At 30.5% G+C, this 23508-nt stretch overlaps 1 protein-coding gene across 1 annotated transcript in view; it reads right to left on the bottom strand.

Moving 5' to 3' along the window:
• LOC145323091 (uncharacterized) overlaps positions 1–23508 on the bottom strand; it is a 34646-nt gene that overhangs the window by 10520 nt on the left and 618 nt on the right. The window contains exons 3-28 of the mRNA XM_080165473.1: positions 23092–23195; positions 22877–22973; positions 15601–15674; positions 15340–15438; positions 15135–15251; positions 14947–15064; positions 14458–14585; positions 13720–13848; positions 13442–13597; positions 13178–13364; positions 13054–13110; positions 12708–12799; positions 9448–9570; positions 8506–8623; positions 8091–8203; positions 6188–6320; positions 5087–5227; positions 4568–4652; positions 4219–4316; positions 3765–3914; positions 3175–3209; positions 2610–2678; positions 2032–2160; positions 1227–1324; positions 889–973; positions 400–484 (exon numbers count right to left, since the gene is read on the bottom strand). Coding sequence (XP_080021599.1) covers positions 400–484; positions 889–973; positions 1227–1324; positions 2032–2160; positions 2610–2678; positions 3175–3209; positions 3765–3914; positions 4219–4316; positions 4568–4652; positions 5087–5227; positions 6188–6320; positions 8091–8203; positions 8506–8623; positions 9448–9570; positions 12708–12799; positions 13054–13110; positions 13178–13364; positions 13442–13597; positions 13720–13848; positions 14458–14585; positions 14947–15064; positions 15135–15251; positions 15340–15438; positions 15601–15674; positions 22877–22973; positions 23092–23136 — 2761 coding nt within the window. The 5' untranslated portion in view covers positions 23137–23195. The remainder of the gene's footprint in view (positions 1–399; positions 485–888; positions 974–1226; positions 1325–2031; positions 2161–2609; positions 2679–3174; positions 3210–3764; positions 3915–4218; positions 4317–4567; positions 4653–5086; positions 5228–6187; positions 6321–8090; positions 8204–8505; positions 8624–9447; positions 9571–12707; positions 12800–13053; positions 13111–13177; positions 13365–13441; positions 13598–13719; positions 13849–14457; positions 14586–14946; positions 15065–15134; positions 15252–15339; positions 15439–15600; positions 15675–22876; positions 22974–23091; positions 23196–23508) is intronic.

Raw genomic sequence — 23508 nt, 5'->3', positions numbered from 1 at the left:
TAGGGGTTTCCTTTCCCACCTCCCCTCTCATCCTTCGATTTTTGTTACGTCACAAAGATAAAAAGTTAGACACTATTACTAGGTTCAGAATATATAATAGGCAAACTTTTTTTTATCCTTAAAAAAAAGTAACAAGTTCTATGTGTGTGTACTGAAGTATCTCGCTAACCATCTAATCGATATGCTTTCCCTTTACAAGGTAGCTTCTAATAGGTCCTGGGAAGGTTTTTAAGTTTTTGGGGGAAGGGTAGTACCACCTTCCCAAGAATAATCACCCATAGAAAAAAATGACCTCCCCCCAAATAAAAAAAAAATTTCCATTTAAAATTGACTTCCCTCCCATGCCTCTAGGGGAGTAGCGACTAGAATTGTTTAAAGCTAATAAAACTATTCCTGTTTCTATGCCACACAAAGTAAACTTGAATGGTATAGTGGTACTTGCTGGTAGAGTTTCTGCTGCTCGTACTGATATTTCTATCTCAACCTAATTGAAAAAAAAATTAATTAAAAAAATAATGTTAAGGGAAATATATGTTGCAGTGCTTTCATCTTATTATTTGGTATACAACAATTTTGATTTTGAAATGTATTTTCTTTTATATTTGCACATAATTGCATTACAGGATTTACATGAAATTATTTTTGATGCCCATGAAAATTAATATATTATTATGTTTACCAAAAACATTAAGTGCGTCTTTTACATTTTCTAAATAAGAATTATTAACCTCTCAAAAAAATTCAAAGAATGTAAATTTTTTTTACAGTAGAGGTTGCGTGATTTTGACGACATCATTTCTTTAGAATTCAACTATTTTTCTTCACTGTGTTCTTATTGGTCCAATTTACTGAGCCGATATCTAGATCAACTATGTTTATTGTATTTACCTTATTTTCTTGCTCTAGATTTAAAATTGTGTATTGTTGAAGATAAATTTGTCGCATGTATACAGTCCTCCAATACAACTTGGTACTAAAAAATAAAATAAAACTTATTATTCTATAAAAAAAACAAATGGTATTACAGACAGTTGTCCACGGATAGGAAAATTAAATTTAAAAAAATAATATAACCTGTTTTGTTTAAGCAGTAATAAATGGGATTTAGTGTGTGTATGTGTTTTTTTGTGTGCATTGGTCGTATTTACAGCACATACCGAAAAACGGACGTAATAAAAGGCATATCCCAATTAATAAAGCAGCTGTGCTACTGTTACTATTAATACCCTGCAGAATCTTTGTTGAAGCAAGCTTTTTCGTCATCTTGGCATATCTTCATGGGTCCAGCGGTTGTTCCATTAAAACAGGGGAAATTTTCTCCAACCTATTTGTCATAACTTTTATTTGTTAAGCTAATTGTGATAAATTTTGTCTAAATTTTGTATAAAAAATAATCAAATACACTTTTTTCATTTAAAAGTTTATTTAATTTTAAACAAAAGATTTGTTGTTTTGAAACATGAGTTATATTAACATTTCCAACGCTATAAGCTAATACTTATGTTACAATTACGAATATTACAATTATGAGTCGGCACAGGGTTCTCGGGGTGTGAACATACAGTTATTACACCCCTTCCACCTCTATTGTTTTACTTTGATATGCTTAAAGCTTACTAAAAACAAAAAAACTTTGTCTATTCTGCAAGAACGCCCAATGGGGGAGGGTGAGGGTAAAAGGCTGATTGCCACCACCCCCAAAATGAATTTGGGGGTGCCGTAGGTTAAAGTTGAAGTTTGAATTTTTACCCACCCCCCCCCCCCAAAAAAAAAAAAATTCAATGGGAATTCCTTTTTTTAAGTTGGACGAATTATTGTGTCTGTCAGTTCATCTAAGGTAGTGCTAGTGAATCTATTAAAAATGTAGCTGGATATAGTGTCTAAAAAATTCAGCCTTGTGACGTCATAAATTTGTGGGATTAATCATCCATATCTTTTTTCGGGTTTCCCACTTCTCCTCTCATCTTACTCATTTTTATGACGTCACATGGCTAATTTTTGAGAAACTTTGTCCAGCTACATTAAAAATACCTTAGAAACATAGAAACCACAGAAAATAACATAGCTGCCATTATCAAATCCAAGGTTTTCCAGCTGTGGCCAAACGTGAAGGGAATTTACCGTGGCAAAGGATATCAACAGCCGTTTACAACCACCTTTTAGCAGTGTTAAATTACGTCATTGAATATATATATCCTTATATAAAGTTACAGGATTTGTGTGTGGGTGTGTACCAAAGGATCTCGCAAACCGCTGATATGGTTCTCCTTCTTAATATAGCTTTTTATAGGTTCTAGGAAGGTTTAAAACTATTTTGGGCAAGGGTAACACCACCCTAGAAAAAAATATCCCCCCCTCCTAATTTTCATTTAGTTTTTCTTTTTGAATATAAAATAAAACAGGGAGGGGGGGGGGGGGGTCAAATTTAACCCCCACTACCTCTGGGTTCCCTATAGGCCTCTAGGGGCGTATCCGCCAGTTATTACATGAATCAACTTGTCCAACCCATGTCAGGAATTGCGTGTTGTTTTTATAGCCAAGTTTAGAGCCAAAAATTCAGAGTTACATCCTACAAGTTATGAAACTGCGACATAATCAAACATTCCTTTAACAAGCTTCATATGACCGTCCAGTGAGGTCACTTCAAAGGTTATTCTGTTCACATCCTTGTTCCACACCTAATCACATGTATAAGTTGTTCCAGGGTTCTTCAGAAAAAAGTTAATAGAATATAAATTAATTACCCCACTAGTTATAATAAACAAAATTACCACTTCAGCAGATTAGAATTAATTGTCAAATTGTTTAGGAAGACCAACCAAATAAAAGTTCCCAAAGTTTTCAAGGTAAATTAAATAGAAATGTGTATGTACAAGAGATCAAATCATTTGCAGTCCAATATGCTCTCTCTCACTTGGTTATTGTGTTGTGATATAGACTAATTAATAAGTATTACTATTAGATTTTATACCAACATTTCTTAATTAAGCTAAATCATTATTACCTAACCCTGCCATGGCTATGGCACCAGAAACAGTATTTTTAGAATTAGCAACTTTATTGACATTTTGGTGTATCAAGGATTTAAAACCCTGGCGGACTCTGAAAGGCAGTATACCCTGTTGGGTCATCCAGGTTGAGAGTTAGATTATGAATAATGAAAATAATTAAAACCTGATAATAGCTTGACATTATTGTTGCTGTCCTATCTAAAAAATAAAATAATGCAAGTTTACTAATTATCTGGAAATGTTTTAATAGCAACCAGTCCCAATTCATTTATTTGTTCCTCTCCCTCAATATTAGAGAAAAAAAACAGGTAAAAACAAGACAAGCATAGATTTTTAATCATGAGAAAGTTTGCTATAAATAATAAGAAATTATAGTAGTCATAATAATATAGACAAACGGTTAAAAAAAAGGTTTTTAATTGTAACAAACTTTTAAGTATGTCATTTATGTCACATATCTATCCATTGAAGCTTAGCATAAGCATTGGCATTGTATGATCTTAACTTAAATAAGAACCATATCAAAGTAGTGTAATGTTGGTTGTACCTTATTTTTACTTTTATTAGACAATATTAGATGTGACATATAATAAGTTAATACATATCTAATCGTCCATAAATACTATGCAAATTGGACATACTTGTGTTGAAAGAATAAATATTAGGTTAGAAACATCCTATATGAAAACAAGTAGGATTTACTGTGATCTTTTGTTTTGTAAGGTGTGTGTACTACTGGTTAATAATTCTTACCCCAACTCTGAAATTGGCCATCAAATGTAGTTAGTTCAATTTTCAATTTAAGCAGTTCCAGGTGAGTTAGAGATGTGTCGATGATGGCTTGGAATTGAATAGAGTTTTCAGTCAGAGCACCACCCATGCCTTTTGTGAACAACTGGGATCCTGCGACAAAAAAAAAGAAATTTTCATTTTCTTATTTTTTTTTATGCAACTTGAACCTTACTGAACCTAACATAAACTTAAAGTTGAGACATATAGATAGCACGAAGGCTTTAAAGTCTCAAGTGGTTTGCTGGTATTATATCAAGCGCAAATTGTAATTTCTACTGAAAGTACATAAACATATTGTTATTAATACAGAGTCTATTATTACAGCATCTATGCAGTCTTCTCTAATATTTGTTTAGCTTTTTTGGCAGTGCCAATGTAAGAATCGGATTTTTAATACCAAAAATACCCTACTTACCCCAATTAACTAATTTGTTGATGGAAATTGTACCAGTTGATGTTGTATCATTTGTTGTGTAATCATAGTGGGTGGTATTCCGACCACTTTTGATACCCCTGGTAAAATTGAGATAAAAATTTTAGTAAATGTAAATCTAAGTATAAAGGGAATAGTAGCTTTCGCTAAATTCCATAAAGTTGTGACTAAGATTTCCATCAAATATGCTTATTACATCAAACTGTTTTTAAATATGTGTTTAATTATGCTACGCGTTTGGTCAACATTAAGAACAGTTAGAATTAATAAGAGCTACTATTCCCTTTTTTAAATTCTTTTACTTAAAGGTAGTGAGCCAATAAAAATATACCTATAAGTATTTTGAAGGCATGCATAGTTTTTACCAACATGATTCATCCGTATTTTACAAATTCTAGGACCATTTTCGTCACGTTCTACAGAAATAAAGTTGATTTGTTAAAGAAAGCCTGCTGCAGGAAATACATCACTCTAACTGCTGAAAGACTGAAATAAGTAGACCCAATACCACAAAATTGAAGCTCGTATTTGCTTCTAGTTCTAAATCTTATTGTATGAAGGTTAGAAAATTCAAAATAATTTTCAACTCCTTAAAAAGTCATTTTAAAACGCTACCACTTTTTTGTTATTGAAGCTGGAGGCTTCAATTTTAGGTTATTGGGTCTACTTGAGTCAGTCTTTCAGCAGTTAAAACAGTGTATAATTTCCTGCAGGATTCCATTCAGAGAAGTGCTATATTAGTATGAAAATAACCAAGGTACCTGTTATCATAGAAAGAAACAAAAAATAAGCACAATTGTCATTTATGAACAACATGTAATTATAAAAGTACTAGTAGCAAATAAAATACCTAAGCTAAACTTCAGTTTAAAATCAGTTTGAAGAGTTCTTGTTTGTTCTAAAGTGAAGGTAACAGGATAAGCATGTATTTGACCACGTTTCAGTGTTGATAGACCATGGTGCACCATGTTCTTACCATGCCATCGATATTCTTAAATTAGTTTATAATAATTCATATTGTAGTCTACACATAAAAATATGATAATATAAGAGTACATGGTAGGTTTTAGATATGTTGTATGAAAATCTAAACTTTTTTGATCATTTGTTCCTCTCCCTGATTTCTTTATATACGGAGATGGGTTTTTGAAAGATGAATGCCGCGTTTCTTGATTGATTGATTGACTAAACAGAGTATACAACTATTTTCATAGAAAAAAAACAAATGATCATAAATCCATTTTTGCTGCATATTATTTAATGCCTCTTTTTAGAGCTGTATTAGACATTATACAAATGGCTAAAATGATAACTTTAAAATTTTGAATTCTTAAGTTGTATACTCTGTTGAAATCGTACAGGGCATTGATCTTGAACGATCCGATAAGGATTTTAACAGAGTATCCAACTTAAGAATTCAAAATTTAAGATTATTATTTTAGCAGCGAAAATGGATTTAAGTTGTATTAGACATTATACAAATGGCTAAAAAAATAATTTTAAAATTTTGAATTCTTAAGTTGTATACTCTGTTGAAATCCCATCGTCTTTGTTCAATCAATCAATGTCTAAAAAATGTCAAAAAGACACGCCATTTTTTATAAAACCCCATCTCAGAAGTTAGGATAGTATTAGTATTAAAAGGGGGAGTAGGAAGTCACTTTTTAAAATAAAATTCTACTGAAGCAATTTCTGTCACACAATTAACAACTTAATTTAATCAACACTTGTTAATAACAGCCATTTTTAGAAAAATTATGAAGAGCAGCCAACTAGCCACTATGCTAAAATTAGGAAGCTAAGTGCAAATTTAAAAAAAAAAATATTTTTCTTGTATTCATTTTTTTTAACCGATTACTATCTGGTGAAATAGAACTGGTTCTCATTCATAGAAAAAACCGGTTTTAATATCATAACTGTACATTTTATATCCCCGTGAAATAACTAATACCATCTCTAATACACAGAGCCATGGTAGCTGTGGTTTCATCAGGAAAAACTGTGAAAAATGCCTTAGGTTCATCAGGTTCTGTATTTTCTGTCCTCATATGGGAGAAATCAAACCAGAATCCAATTCTTCCATTCTAAATTTTAACAGAACAATGATGACAACATCCATAAAAGCGAAGCACTGAAACGGTAGGACAAACGGACATTAACACCTATATAGTGTCAGAACTGAATAATCAGAATATAAATGTATAAGAGTCGAAGCAAAATTGTAAGTAAATTTGTTGAAAAACTGCTTTATACAGAATAATGTTTATGGACATACTTACATTTTTAGGACTTGATTATAGAGTTGCTTCGCTTAAAACATTATACTTTGTTGTCCTAGGAATCACTATACTAAAAATCAGATCAATCGGATGATTAGATCACATAAAAATTTGTTGTTAAAAAAGTAAAAAAATCAACATGTTTAAAATGGACGTACGGACATTTTGGTAATGGTTATAGAGTTGTTACGCTTTCTACATCGTACCTAACTACTAAAGGAATTACCATGCAAAATTTGAAATCGATAGGACAATTCTAACATGCATAAAAAAGCTATCTGTGACGAACGGACCAACCCTAATATAGAAAAGCCTCGCTTTTAATAATTATAGAAAAGCTTCGCTTTTAAAAATAAGTAAAGTAACACGTATCCATCAGACCACTAAAATTTAAATTGCAAAGCCTTTTCCAGTGCCTAACGAAAAGGGGATAAATTTAAAACTTTTGATCAAAACAACCTGAATGATATCATTTAATACCTATATTTGTGACTACTTTTGTTTTATAGAATCTTCCAATTTTTAACATTTACTAAACGGCCTGCTTCAAGATCCATGTCCGATCTATATAGAAAATGAATGACTATAAATTAGCTCAAGCTTTCCAGACAATAAGTGTTTCAAACTCATAGTGTTTAAATCATTCTGTAATAACTCTTAGTTAAATCCAATTATACTATTTTTCACAGACTGTAAAAAGTTTTTAATTTTTAGGTTAACATTGTAAATGTCCTCAAGAATATAATTTTGACTATTTTGAAAAAATGTATGAGTAAATAATGTTGTTATTAGAAACGGATATTTTGAAGAATTAGACCAGAGTGACACAAGTCTTTTGTGGCAGATGCAGAAACTAAAAATTTAAAACAATTTAACCCTTTGGGGAAGAAAATATCAAATTAGAAAAATTGTAAAAACATAAGTTATCACAATTTACACAAAATAGAAAATTGCAATATATGTATTAAATAAACAAAACAGCTTCTTCATATATTAATCAAAAATTAAAATTGAGAGAAATGTGAATAAGCAATTGAAAGAGAAACATTTAATTGAAGAAAAAGAGAATAACATTTGTAAGGGAAAAAGCAAGAGCATTGAAAAAAGAGTTTTTATCTCTGATAATAAGTAAAAATATACAGGTATTATGATGCAAAATACGGTTTTAGAAAAGATTTTACAGTAACATAGTTTTTTTTTTATTTTGTAAAACCAAAAAAAGTAAATAAATTTAGCTAAAAGCGGGATAGTCATAGCCCGCCACCTCTAGTATTAGAATTAGGGACTATTCTAATATAACATAGTTGGGGATGTTTCGGCCAAAAGTTTACAAATTTTAAAGGCACTATAAAGAGCTTCTTTTTGGATCCCCAAACGAATAAAAAGTAAAATTAAATGAAAAAATAATTAGTCATATATCATATGTGGCAAAATAATATTTTGATTCAACTTAATTTATTTATTTTGATCGGTTACTTTTTCAACTCACTGCACTGCAATGATTTTATCATGATCAAAATTTGATAGCATTGTTTATTTATTAGATCCTATTTTGGTCAATAAATAAATTATTACCTGTAATAATTCTTTAGAGTTATCATTTCTGTGCATAATTAGAACCTCATCAACTCCAATGTTTAGGGATTCTCTAGTCATTTCCCAAAAATAGTTGTTTCCTTCTTTGATACCTTAAACAGAATGATCAAGAGATAAATGAGAAAAGGTACTTTTTTCTTGTTTTCTAATTTTCACCCTAAATTACTTAATCATCAATATGACAATAATATGTTTTAATTTCATTCTGATTCATAAATAAGTCTTATCTTACTTTCTGAAATATTCCAACATCTGTTTGTTTTAAGGTAAAAAATGAATTAGGTATTAAAAATCAACCTTTAGTTATGCAAAATCCTCTGTGTATATGTCAAGTAATTTTAACAGTAAGTTGTCTAAAATAAACTCTTGTGAAAACTACTAAAATATTTTAAACCTGAAGTTGCAATTAAATCAACTGACTGGAGACCGCCAATCCATTTTCCAAGAATTGTATTTATCTGTCGCCATTCATATGGTCTTATATCTGCCAGTTGTCCTCCAGTTTCACGGCACTATGCAATAATAAAGTAAAGTATAGTTTTGTATCAAGGAATAATTTAGAAAAAAATAAAGGGATAGTTTCATAAAGTGCATTTAACAAGTTTGATTATATCTATCACATATAATTTTGTATTGCAATAAACAGCTACAATTAGAAACCACCAAAATAATCATCAGCCATATAAGTTGCATATGTCAAAAAATATGATTTTCAAGTACTGATACTTTTAAAACTACCTGGTAGAAAATTTAAATTCTTTTAAATATATGTCTTATAGATGCTTCTTTAAACTATTAAAAATATTTAGTTCACTAAATTCAAGTAAAAATGTACTTCATGCAACTACCCTTTAAGTTTTGATTTTAAACAATTTTTTTGCCATATGTCTATATTAGATTACTAGCGGCTACGCCCCTAGTGGCCTCTAGTGGCACTTTAAATGTTTTTGTTTGTTAAAGTTTCTACAATAATTCTTTATGTACGATACCTCTTTATGTTACATTGAAGTCTCCCATATATTAAAATTTTTTTTTTGATAATTTTGTCATTTCTCTTGGGAGGGTGTTGGTACCCTCCCCCAAAATAGTTATAAACCTTCTCGGGACCTATGAGAATCTACCCTGTTAAGGAGAACCCGATTGGTTCAGCGGTTAGCGAGATCCTTTGGTACAGACACACAGACAAACAAACATCCTGTTACTTTAATATAACGATTTCTAATTTCTATCTTCTTGATGATAGTAAAGCATTTGAATTTATAGATCAGTTATGAAATGCAACTTTTGTTAAAACAAATCCATTTAGAAGTAATGTTAATTTTCTAGTTATTGGCACCTTTGATTGCCAAACATTTATATCACTGGAATCTGTCTGCACCAAGCACCAGGATCTTCCACCTTCAGTATTTTCATAATGGTTTTTCCAACACAGTTTTTCCTTCCTCTCATCCATAATTAACTAATATGATTAGAGATTGTTGTTAATTATATCTGCAAAGCATAATAATGTTTCTCGTATTCATTCGAATCCGGTGGATAGGAACCGGTTCTCATCCATACGAAAAAACTATGTCTAGCATCGTATTATATCCATTTTTCCATGAATATACCCTAGTTGTTCACTCTTAAACTTGATTATTATAATTGCATAATGCATGGAAAATCACCATTAGAAAATCTCTATAGTAATCAAGTTAGGAGTATTTCTAACGTATAAACTGTTAGGTAGTTGACTTTAGAAGAAAAAACTTCTATAAAAAAATCTTTAGATTCCTTAAAAGAATCAAATATTTAAAACAAAAATTAAAAATTACTTTTGGTTTTTGATATAAAAATAGTTAACTTTTGATGTTCTAATAACCTTAGTTTTGTCTGAACTTCTTAACAGGGAAAAATGGAAAAAAAGATTAGCAGGGGTCCAAATATTTCAATAGGGTCAAGAAATTTGAATATGCAATCATTAATAACACATGCTTGAGTGTTTCCCAAAAACTGCAGTAGAAATTGTTTTTTAACTTATTGAAATAAATAAACAAAGAAATGTACACAAGGACATCCCCAAAATGAATAAATTTTTTTAGATAATTTAATACGATGGAATAATGGATATTAATAATTCTTTTTTTGTGAGCAAGGATATTTATTATGATAATATGAGTGGTTAGTCAACTGTAACTGTGGAAATTCTAATCATCTGAACTTAAGCATCTTTCTCAAAATTAATTATAATTTTTTTGTGATATCATCACAAAGAATTAATATGATGTTCACAGTAACTTTAGTTACTTTTTTCTATTTTAATTTTTTATTACATTACAGAGCAACCCCACGCCTGCATATTTGTTTACATATACTATTTATAGATTTGTAGTATCTTCATATGTATATGCAGGGATCTTAAGGGATAAGACAATGAACATCCTTAATGAGAATAACAAAAATACTCCATTGTATTTTAAAATTATTGACTAAAAAAATTAATACTGTCAATGAGAGAGCCAAATAATAAAACTTTAGGTACCATAATAATTTATATATCAATACCCCCCATTCCCTGAACATTAACTTCTTATTACTACAGTCTAAAGATGCTAGAGGGTGTGTGTGTGTGTGTGTGCGCTTGGGGGGAGGGGTGGGCCAGTTGACCTATTGGTAAACTAACTAACCCTTTTTTTTACTACACCTACGGACGCATTTATTATATTTCCAATGTGTGGTGTTCTTAAAAAACTTTGAATTAAAAAAGTAATTATTTAGGGATGGTCAGTCTAGTTGATGTAAACTGACTTTTTCTACAACAAATGCTAAGTATGGGGTTTACTCTCTCTTTAGACAAATAATATTTTTTGTTTATGTTATCATCAAACTAACAACTGAACTGAATACATTTTTTGGGAAGCTTCACAGCCTCTAAGAGGTATGTGGACTGATTAAAGTGATTAAAATATTACTAATTTTTCTGATAAATTTTATTTGGGATATTAAAGAAAAGATAAATTCTTTTATACAATTTCATGGTAAATATAGTATTTGCTCTCCAATAATTTGCTTCTTTAGAAAAACACTTTAACCCTTTGTGTGAATATTTAGGCGGGCGCTGTAAGTTTAGTTTATTGTTAGACATGAAAGGTTAAAGAAGAATGCATTCAAGATTTACATAGAAACAAACAAAGAAAAAAGAAACTCTTTAAACTTGTTCAAAAGTCTGAACAGTGTAAATTTTTTTCCTTATACATATGTAATTATTAGGATAAAATTTATAATTGTTCATGCTTTTGAATCTCTACAATTCTGCACATTTTTCTGATATACGTTAATAAAAACAAAAACCAATAAAAAACTTGAACATTTCCTTATTATAGAACTTGTGTATGTTCTGAAATAAGTATCTGTTTATTATCATCTTTATTGGTAATAAATTAACTATATTAGAGTGAAAATGAAACTATTAAACAAACATAGCTGTTTAAAATAAATATTATAGCTCAAAAAATAACTTCAATGATGTCAATCAAAATTAAGAATTCCAATTGTTTCTGATAGTACATGTTAATGTTTTTTGTTGTTGTTAATTATTATTGCTAAAACTTTATTTTTATGAAATTTACATCTTTATTAAAATAATTCTTAAATAAATTTTTGTTGAAAGATATTGTTTTTTAAAGGTGGAGTAAGAGGAAAAGGGAGAGGGTAAGCTTATAAAAGGGGTAAAATATAAAATGAAAAAGAGGGAACCAAAGGCAAGATGACAAACAGAAGCGTGCATAGATTGGTTAGGGGTAGGTGAGCTTTTAGGAGGCGTTCATGTCATTGGGGGGGGGGGGGCGGGGGTGTCACCAATGCAGCTAATCAGGATAAAGGAGGGGGAATATTTTCCTGAGAAAAAGGGATGATTTATGAAGGGAGATTAGTAGGGGGGAGAAGAAAAAGAAAAGGAAAAATAAGGTGGGGGGGGGGGGGATTGCAAGGGTAAAAATTAGGTGCAAGCAAAATGGAAGGGGTGAATTTTTGTCTGGGGAGGAAACTTATATTACTATTATAAAATTTTGGCATAAAGAAAGTAAATAGAAATTTGAGAACACTATGTTTATAATAAAATGCAATGATATTCCCTTTAATAGACTGACATTGGGGATATTTGGCACCCTGCTGATCTCTGAATTAAACGTCTTATACTACATCGGGGTAATATTATAAAAAATGACTAGTAAATTTCTGAAACTTGATGACTATTTTCATCTTTAAAGATTATTGTTAAAGTATTCTACTAAATTTCTAAATTCAAATGAGTAGGGTAGAAATGTACAATCATAAGATTAAAACCAGTTTTTTTAGCTGGTGCCTTTGGCACCACGGGGCAAAAAAACTAGTTTTAATCTTATAATTGTACATTCTATATCCGCGGAAAGCCGTTTATAATACGATGCGAGAAATAACTATTATCCATTTATTTGTCTAAAGCTAATATCTAAGCAACATTTGTCAAATTTGGATTCTGCTTAACAAAATTAAGTTATAACATTTTGTAACAAAAATTTTTATTTCATATTGTAGGAACAAGTAAAAGTAAAATATACAAAAATAAAGCAAACTTACTGAACTTCTGTTTTCTTTGGACACCATGTAATTGTCACCTCTTGTTTTGATAGCTTGAGAATTTGAATTCAATATACTTTTGATTTTAGGTTCTAAAATATTAGTAGAGTTTTAAACATGATTGTCCATGACCCTGGAGGTTCCTAGCCTCTAGGGGCACTTAAGTTTGGGGAAATTGCTCCCTCCCTTTCAATTTAACTTTAAAAAACAAGTGGTGATACCCTCCCAGGACCCAAGAGAAGCTACATTTCAAAGGAAAACATTCCAACGGATATATATATTCTAACCGTTGTCTGTAGGATTAATAAATAAAGAAGTATAGTAAAATTTATCTCAATAATAATACCTTTTCCGAGATCATACCACTCATCTGGAAGGTTATTCTGATAGATAGCTCTCAAAACTATAAAAAAATTTAGTTATGTTTTCAAAATTTAATTTATAAATTAATTTTCAAATCAATTGATTACCTATTTTATTTGCATAATCATCAGCAGTAGAGTCAACATTAGCTGTGCACATTTGATTAAATAACATCTCTCCCCCATAGGTATATGGAACATAATTATCCATAAAATAAGATATGGTAGGTTTCACAGAACAAACAATATCCTTTCCAATGTGAACAATGTCCAATTGACACATCCTCATTTCAAACTACAAATTTTTTTTTATGTTATACATGTTCTTTTTTCCATAGATTGTCCTTTTGTGTACTGTAGATAAAAATTTACCTTTTGGTTTATGTAGAATGAAGAAAGGGTCAGATTTTGTTGCCAAGATTGATAAGGAACAGTTATTGTGTATTCCAAAGCAGTTTCTTCACCAAAATGCAGGGTATCAACATTTCCAGAAAAATAAACACTTAAATCCACCTCTTCATCATTTATCTATTATAATTAAATCTCATTAATGGCTTCTTCACAATACTTCTCTTAATAATTTATGAATATCAAATAGCAGCTACAAATTCATGGGTAAGGAAGAAGATGTAATATTTTTAAGCACCCACCTGTTCCTGAATAATGGTGGTAAATTCAAATGCTTCTCCATTTTCCAGTGATACTTGACATTTATATTCTCCCTCCAAGGTCTCTTTACCAATTATTAATGCTAATTTAACATCTAATATATTATCTCTCTGAAAAATAGCATTTAATGAAATAACATTCAAATATATGTTCATATGAACCATGCACATTGAAGCAAATAAAAATTTATAAAACTATATAATTATATGATAATGAAAAGGTCAAATTATAAATATAGTAATTTTCTGACACCATGGAATCTGTCCCGATTTTGTATAACTTTTGCGGAACATGTTCCAGTTACGTCATATTTTTCTTTCCTGAAAAAGGGAAGGGGGAAAGAAAAAAAAGGGAAGGGGGGAAGAAAAAAAGAGATGGGAGAAAAGGGGGTTTTCCCCATCTCTTTTAAAGAGATCCCCCCTTCCCTTTTTTGAGAAAGAAAAATATGACGTAACTGGAACATATTCCGCAAAAGTTATACATAATCGGGACAGATTCCATGGTGTCTAATTTTCTAGAAACCCTGTATTTTAGTTTCAGGTAATATTAAAAGTTTTCTTTAAGAAAGAACATTTTAGACATAAATTTTTTATACAGAGTAACCTTTACAAATCATAATAACCTCTAAGTCACACCCCTCCCCCCTCTGTACATGGATGAACAAAAACTTCAGTGCTTAAGAGTGGAAGGGTTGTAATCAAGTGTTCAGCACAATTTACCTTAAAGTTATATATTGTTCCAAAATCAGCAGTAAATGAATTTTCTTCTTTGGAAATGTTTGGTTGGGGTATGAAAGCAAAATATTCTCTATCCATTGCTGGTATGTAGATATTAATTGGTTGCAGCTCTGAAAATATTTAGGATTAATAGAGTTCCTTGCAATGTGTGGTTGATAGTGTTACAAAGTTAAAATTTAACATTGCTGTCTTTTTATGGCCTTCTTTATCAATCTAAAAAAAGGTATTAGCACAAGAATTAACCGCTTAGAGTATTTTTAATGATATCTGTTAATTGCATCATGTAATAAAATTCAAATATTGCAAACCACAAAGGATTTTTTCTACAACTACTTTAGTTTGATAATTAACTAGAGTTCAAGATTTAAAACTTGATAGATTTCCAAAACAGTAAAAATCATACAAAGTTCAAGTCATTTGATATATTCTAATGGAAAACTATATTTCAAAATCATATTGATATGTTGATACCTGAATCACATTGCAGATTCAGATTGATCCTGATTGGACCTTCTGGACACTCCAGGTAAGCAGTAAAAACTGCAGAACCTCCAGCAAAAGATACTGTTCCATTTTCTGGTTCCTCTACCTAGATACAAAAATTAGCTAATAAATGCATTAAGTCATAATCTACAAATCATTAATGAATAATAACCTACTTGAAGAATTATTGGTGGTAAACCTTCAGGCAATTCATCCTCTGTCTCTTCAACCTCATACAACCAACCTGATCCAAAATATGCCTGTCCAAAATCAATGGATATCACAAACTTTGGCTGAAATAAGTTATATTAATTCATTAGTTTGTGCATTACATTGAGATAGAAATTGTGGATGAAATTAAAGCTTTAAAAATAATTATACCTTGACCCTTGGTTGATTAGGCCCTACTCCTAAATAAGTGACTGGAACCTCAACTGTTACACCATCAATGCTAAGATCAATATCATCCATACTACATTCCTGAAACAATAAGTTGTATATGTAAATCTTTTCAGTTTAATTTTGTAACCTTTTGATATACAAATAAACTAGAATTAATCTCAAAATTTAATTTTGCTGTTTATAAAGCTGTTTGTAATATGATGTAATAAATATTCTCCACTGATACTCTAATATTCTTACCATATTTAGACATTCTTTACTACAAAACATGTTGTCAGAAGACATAATCTTCCAAAATCCATTTCCACCAATACCTGATGATCAATAAAGCTTATGATTATAAATTATCTTGGGAAAGTTAATTTAAGGCAATTCCATTAGTTTTTTGAAAGAAATAAATTGTAAAACAATACAAACTGATGTTGTAAGGAAATATTAGGGTTAGAGTGGTGAAACCCCTTTTAAATAGTCTAAAACTCCCTATTCTAATGTAGTACTCTCCTGAGCATTATCAAAAGATACATTCAACCATAGGTAGGAGATTTATATTACTGCTCAGGCAAATACCTGTAAAGGCAGTAGTTATTTTAAGTCTGTGAACATGCAATTCACCTGTACTTTGTGCTCACCTCATGACACACATCACCCCTTAAAGCATGATTCCACCAAGATATAATAGGCGAGATTTACACCGTCCCAAAATATTGGCGTCCTTTTGTTTTAGCCCACTAATATTTTCTGAGAAAGGTGCTTTAAATAAAATCTATTCATTCAATCAAAATTCCTTAAAGAGTAAAGAGCTCTTCCTTGTAAAGCTCAATGAGGTAAAAGATTCTTTGATTTTTTTTTTATAATTAAGCATAAAAAACAGATTGTCTTACACTTTTGATTTTCTTTAAATTGAGTATCTAGTACAGGCATCTCTCGGAATAAGCATTTATTATAATTGGTCTATTATGGTCTTTGTATTATGGTAAAAATGTAATACATAGAGCTATTGTTTAAAATATTTCTCAGTCAATTTTTATGTATAATTGTCCGTCACATTTTTTATAGTAACGAAAGGAAATGTTTAATTATATGTCGTCTTATTGTTTGCAATTTATTGATAATCATGAAATTCTTATATGAAAAATTAACTCCATGTCCATTAACTTTTCGACCATTCATTTAAGATATATTCAATTATATTATTCAGTCACGGGCCTACTAGATATTTAAAATATATACTATTAATATTCCCTTAACGTTGTTGGATTTCGTTGAAAAATTATATCAAAAGTTTGAAACTTAAAATAAGGGAATGGGGGAATATATTTATACGTGAGAAGTATTATATTTCACAAATATCATATTAATAGTCCTCTTTTCATGTTTACAGAAACTACTATATTTCTTTCTTTGAAAAATATTCAAAGTCTTAATATTTTTTTACGGTCTACTTCGTTCATTAATACTTAGATTTGGAATTTAATATTTTTTTACCATGTATATTTTTATTTCTTAAATAAATCATGCAATCTATTTTTAACAAATACCTAATTAATACAATACGATATATGAAAAAAATTTAAATAGATATAAAATTTGTATAATAGATAAGATTTTTAACACTGAAAGGTTTTTTTACTTAATATTTACTTAATATGCACGTCATTATAAAGTATAAACATTGTTTACTGAAGCAAAATGTTGTCCAGATTAAATAGTGATTGGCAAAGAACCACTTTATCTTGTTTGACTTGTAATTTTACAGTTCGTATAAAGTAGCGGCACTGCAGAAAAAAAAATTTATCTTCAGTTAAAATTTCCCTTCTTTTTATGAAGTTCTCATGATAATACTCCACCCCCCCCCCCCCCCCCCCCTCTTTAACAGTTATCCCACGAATCGATGATGAAATTGACTATAGGATTATAGGGGGGAAGGGGTTTGTAACTTAAGAAGGGGTCATCTTAAACGGGTCAACAACATCATATATTTTCTTTGGGGGAGGGAGAGGATTAAGAATAAAATGAGAGATAAAAAAACAAGGATGACAACTTCCTTAAAAGCAAAATGGTAGTACAAACAAACATTAACACTTGTGTTTTGTCTGTTGTTATAACTGAATAATCAGAATATAAATGTTTAAGTAAAATCAAAATTATAAGTGAATATTATAGAGTTGCTATGTTTTCTAAATTGTACAATAGAACAATACTAACAAGCCTAAATTCTAAAAATTCTAAAAAATCTATCTGTTCCAGATGTACAGACGGACGGACGTGCAACCAACCCCAATTATAGAAAAGAAAATTATGATAAGAGATATCAGTAAAGGACGGAGCGGCCTTGATTATAGAAAAGCTTCGCTTTTAAAAATTGGTCCTTAGAAACACATTCTTACAAAGGTATATCTAACATTGTCTCACATGAAAGTTTGTTTTGTTTTAAAGATATGTATTTCATAAAGAAAAGACATATACATACAGAATTACATATTATAGTACGAGACTTTTATTTACATCAACATAGCTTAGTAGCTAGAAATTAATCAGAAAAACAGGAATCACTGTGTTATTAAAAACTCAAGAAAATCAGAGATAAAATTAGTTTCTTGCCCTGCATTTTGTAACAGTTTGAAGGAAAATTGGGTTAGGAGAATTGTATGGGCATGCAGGTTGTTTTTATTCCAATTTGAAATACAGTCTTCTTTGCTTAATTTGAGTGATTTGTCTAAAAGCGAAGCTTTTCTATAATTAGGGTCGGTCCGTCCATACGTCCGTCCGTACGTCCGTCCGTCACTCCGTACGTCCGTCCATAACGGATAGCTTTTTTCGTTAATTTAGGCATGTTAGAATTGTCCTATCGATTTCAAACTTTGCATGGTGATTCCTGCAGTGATTAGGTAAGATTTAGAAAGCGTAGCAACTCTATAATCAATTTTGCATCAACTCTTATACATTTATAATCTGATTATTCAATTTTGACACTATACAAGTGTTAATGTCCGTTTGTCCTACCAGTTCAGCGCTTCGCTTTTATGGATGTTGTCATCCTTGTTGTTTCTATAAATGCTCATATTTAAACTTCCTATTGTATAGGATTATGGGGGGTGGGGTGTGATCACAGGGTTTTTTAACCCCCCCCCCCCCCCATATTCAATTGAATATGATTTACTTTACAAGGCATAGGAAAAAAGCAAGCCGTTCTTATTTTCTCTGCTCCCTTCCTGAACTACAAATGAATTCTTAAGAGCAACTTTTTTTTTGGGGGGGGGGGAGAGGGAGATTAGAATATAGAATTAGTTTTTTTCTTCGGCACCTCAGGGCTAAAAAAACTGGTTTTAATCTTATAATTGTACATTCTATATCCGCGGAAAGCCGTTTATAATACAATGAAAGAAATAACTATTATTGTCCATGTTTTACCTTTTACCTTTATTTTGGCAGAAAATAGTAGTAAATCATATTCAATTGAATATGGGGGGGGGGCAACTCTGTTTAACTTTAGCCAAATAAAGGAAATCGGAGGGTTTATCAACAAGGATGACAACATCCATAAAAGTGAATCAGTAGTACAAACAAACAGTAACACTTGTAGATTGTCAGAACTGAATAATCAGAATATAAATGTATAAGTATAAACAGAATTATAAGTTAATATTATAAAGTTGTTCCACTTTCTTAATCTATCTGTATTCTGTTCTAGATGTACAGACGGACGGACGTGAAACCAACCCCAATTATAGAAAAGCTTTGTTTTTAACAGCAGTAGATATAATTAACACCCCTTCCCATATCATCTTACATGTATGATATGACCCTTCCCCCCTCTACCTACCCCTATTGGATAGATAACTAAAAGCTTTTCCTTAATCTCTTATAATATTACCCCCCCCCCCCCACGCCAAACATGTATAGACGATAGAGTTTAACTTAAAGTCAAGAAAATAAAACATTATGATAACCCGTTTTACCCCATCCCTTATCCTCTACCCCACTTTTGCTTTCATTACAAAATTCTTCCATCCTAACTTAACAACGCTACTCAATACTGTGGCTCACCAAATTTACACATAAGGTGACGTTAACATGGGAAATACATATAATTAATTATGAAAATAATATATCCAAGTGCGTCTGTCGATAAAAAGAGAAAGACACAATAAATCATTTAGCTCTTTATTTTGAATTTTTTAAGTTTAAAAATATTGTACTCGGCTATTCCTTGGCCGATTTAGGCTTTTAATCATATCCTGGCCGAGACAAATTTAGACCGTTGACTAATCAAAAATCGGTTCAGTTAGAGGGATACCCAACGTCTCAATTTATTGCTACCAAAAGTCTTATAACTACGTTGCAATTATATAAAAACCCGTAAATTGAGTTTAATCAAAGGAGTATACTACATATTTCAATCACGCCCCCATCCCGTGATACAGCGTGGAATTAATTTGTCATCGACCGTATAGACTCATAGAGTCATGGAAAATTTTAATTTAAAATATATTTCTGTTTTCATAAAGTTAATATTTCACAACTCTTCCCCCTCCCCAAATTATTATCATATCAACAAAGTACAATGTCATAAGCAAAGCATCTCTAAAATTGATTCCTAAAAATGTAAGTATGTACTTCAACATTATCCTGTATTTCAACAAATTTACTAACAATTTTGTCTCTACTTTTATACATTTAAATTCTGATTATTCAGTTCTGACACTCTACAAGTGTTAATATTCGTTTATCCTACCGTCCCAGACCTTCGAGTTTAGGGAGTTTATGTCATCCCTGTTTTATAGCTTAAATGGTAGTATCAAACAGCGTTAATTACAGCTTTAAATTTTATTAAACAAATTTAGCTGCTAGTCAAAATATAACCATTCTTGTTATATAGACAAGAACGATGACGTCAAGTACTAACGAAGCTTTGTTGCTAAATCAAAATTAGAGTATTTTTATTTTAAACCATAAGAGCCGGCCATTGGATTTAAAACTGATCCAGATTTTTTACAAGACAAAATTTTATGGACATATAAATAAACAGACCACTGAATAAAGCTATTAAAATATCTAACTTTTTAACCTTGCATAATATTAGTATCAAAGCTTTGCCTTTTACCCTTTATAACATAAATTTTTTAATAGATATAATAATCCTCTTTATCTTATTCTTAAAATACTGATTCCTATTCCATAAAAAATATATTTATAGTAAAACAAGGATGACAACATCCATAAAAGCGAAGCTCTGAAACGGTAGAACAAACGGACATTAACACTTGTATAATGTCAGAACTGAATAATCAGAGTGTAAATGTATAAGAGTCAAAGCAAAATTGTAAGTAAATTTGTTGAAAAACTGCTTGATACAGGATAATATTTATGTACATACTTATATTTTTAGGACTTGATTATAGAGTTGCTTCGCTTATAATATTGTACTTTGTTGTCCCATGAATCAGAAAACCAAAAATCAATTCTAACATGCATAAATTAACGAAAAAAGCTATCCGTTACGGACGGACGGACGTATGGACGGACCGACCCTAATTACAGAAAAGCTTCGCTACCCCTTGTTTTCAATTTTATGGGAGAAGGGGAGTTTATCTGCACAATTGGGTACTTCGAGTGAAAACGCCAATATATATACTTCTATTTAATAATTTAAGTATTTTAAAATTATTTCTCGTATTCATTTAAATCCGGTGCAGTGGTTAGGCACCGGTTCTCATCAATACGAAAAAACTATGTCTATCATCGTATTATATCCAGCTTTCTACGAATATAAAAATATACAATCATAAGATATCCGCGGCAAGGCGTTTATAATACGATGCGAGAAATAACTATTCTTTTATCTAATTTAAATTTTTGCTCATTGTAAACAGCAAAGAAATTCTACAATTAAAAATAAAATATTAAATCAATTTATCGTCCATTGTCTTATCCCGTAATAATATAGTAATTGTATAAAGGTGTTATTTGGAGGTTTCCTTTATTTTCCCTTTTTAAAAGCTAGGTTTTTCCGTACGAATGAGATGGATAGCTTTTTTCATTAATTTAGGCATGTTAGAATTGTCCTAATTATTAGCATTTCCCCGTAGGGGGGGGGGGGGGGGTTCAAAAACTTTGGGGACTTTTATTAAATCTTGACTTGACTTCAAAATTTAATCTGCAGAAGGGGTGATTTAGTTTATTATCTTTGGGGATGTAAATAAATTTTTTGCTCATTGTCTTATATAGAGGAGCTTCGCTTCTAAGAACTATCTAAATGTATTATTTTAGATTTTATAGTCCTTGTTTCACCTTCTATTTTTATTTTGTCGGAGAATGGTAGTAAAGTAAATCATATTTAATTGAATATGGGGGGGGGGGGTAAAATCTCTGTGAACACCCCACCCCCATAATCCTTTGCAATAGGAAGTTTAAATATGAGCATTTATAGAAACAAAAATTAAATTTTACTTTTATTTGAGCCAATGTTAGATATACCCAATGGTAATATTTAAAATTTTCACTTGGTTAAAAAGTGAAGACACTGCTAGTTTTAACCAACCAATTAAAATATCCTTGTATTTATGTTTTGACATGTCCTATACTCAATAGGCATCTATTAAATGTAATCTAAATAAAACAAGGATAACAAGATTATCATCCATTGTCTTATCTCCTAAGTTGTTTACAACCCCCTCCCCCACACATACTCACACAATACAAATACACATAATAAATACTAGGATATGACAATGAAAGAAAAATAGAGATTTTTGGAATAAAGAAAGGGGAGAATCAATTATTTAAAAGTCTTATCTATTATACAAATTTTATATCTAAATGGTTTTCATATTTATTGAATTGTGAAGACACCCTCTCCAAAAATAGTTTAAATTTGAATTTCAAAAAGAGTTAAAAAAAAAATTTGGGGGGGGGGAGGGGGACCTAGGACCTATTTCAATTATATTCAATAAAAAACTCATTAGTATTTAATTTAAATAAAAACATTGAAAACATTAGGTGTAAAGGTTTCGTGTTCTTTCTAGACAAAAATATTATTGTCGAATTGTCAAATTTGTTAAATTTTGACGGAGGGAAAAAATATATTGGGGAATATCAGTATTTATTAGCTAGCTGTCCACATCATAAAAATTTATTAAAGTTTTCAATATTTTTGTTTTAACCCCTTTCCAATGTGTTATCAAGCGAAGTTGACCCGTTAATAGATAATGGAATATCTCAGAAATATTGACCCTTCGGTATCAAGTTTCCGAGCGTCAGAGAAATATTATATTTATTTGAAGTAGGCCCGTGACTGATATTATTTCATGTATGTTATATGTAAAAATTAATTTGTATTATGAATTTTTCAGGTCCTATTATTCAGATGGTTTTTGTATGAATAAAAATGATGTTGAGTTTGGAAATGGTTGTTTTACCTACGATACAGGTACATTGTTAGGATGCTTACTCTTAGTCGTATCGCGGGTCAATGACAGATTGCCTTGACATTACCTCCCATGTAAACATGAATTACCTCTAACAGTTCCCCTCTCATATGATAGTAACTCAGGATCATTCAGTGCAAAACTTCCATATAATTTTATAATTGGTTTTCCAAAGTAAAATAAATCCTAAAACACAGTAATATATAGTAAACAAAGTCTAATAAATTGAAATATTTTTTTTATCAAAGCATAATTTTGTCACAATACTTCTGAAACTCATAGTAAACTATTAACTTTAACTTACCAATCCTAGATCAGGTATAGAATCTTGCCTCACCCACACCCACATGGTACACCAGGGTTTTATTGTGGAAGATGAATATGTAAATAATTGACTTCCTCCAACACCTTTTAGTTTTGGAATATGTAGAAATGTTGAAATTACTTAACACCATGGCTTTTATACATATGATCAATTTTATTCATTATATCCTTATAGAATGCTACATAAATACAAAGAAAAGCTGCTTTTTGATTTAAACCCAAAGTATCCACTTTTTTTATTAAATTTTGAAAAATTTTAAGATTAAATTTTTTTATAATATACATTATGTACCATATAACTAACTAGCAGCTATGCTAGAGGCCTCTAGCAGCCATTAAAAAATTCTTAAGTCAGGGAATTCCTCTAGTGGCCATTTCAAAAATTGGTTTATAATGT

The sequence above is a fragment of the Acartia tonsa genome, chromosome 6 (genome assembly GCF_053477335.1).
Source record: "Acartia tonsa isolate MP-2025a chromosome 6, ASM5347733v1, whole genome shotgun sequence".
Classification (NCBI taxonomy): Eukaryota; Metazoa; Arthropoda; class Copepoda; order Calanoida; family Acartiidae; genus Acartia; species Acartia tonsa.
The sequence above is the reverse complement of the archived record's forward strand: the minus strand, read 5'-3'. Positions and strand labels throughout refer to the sequence as shown.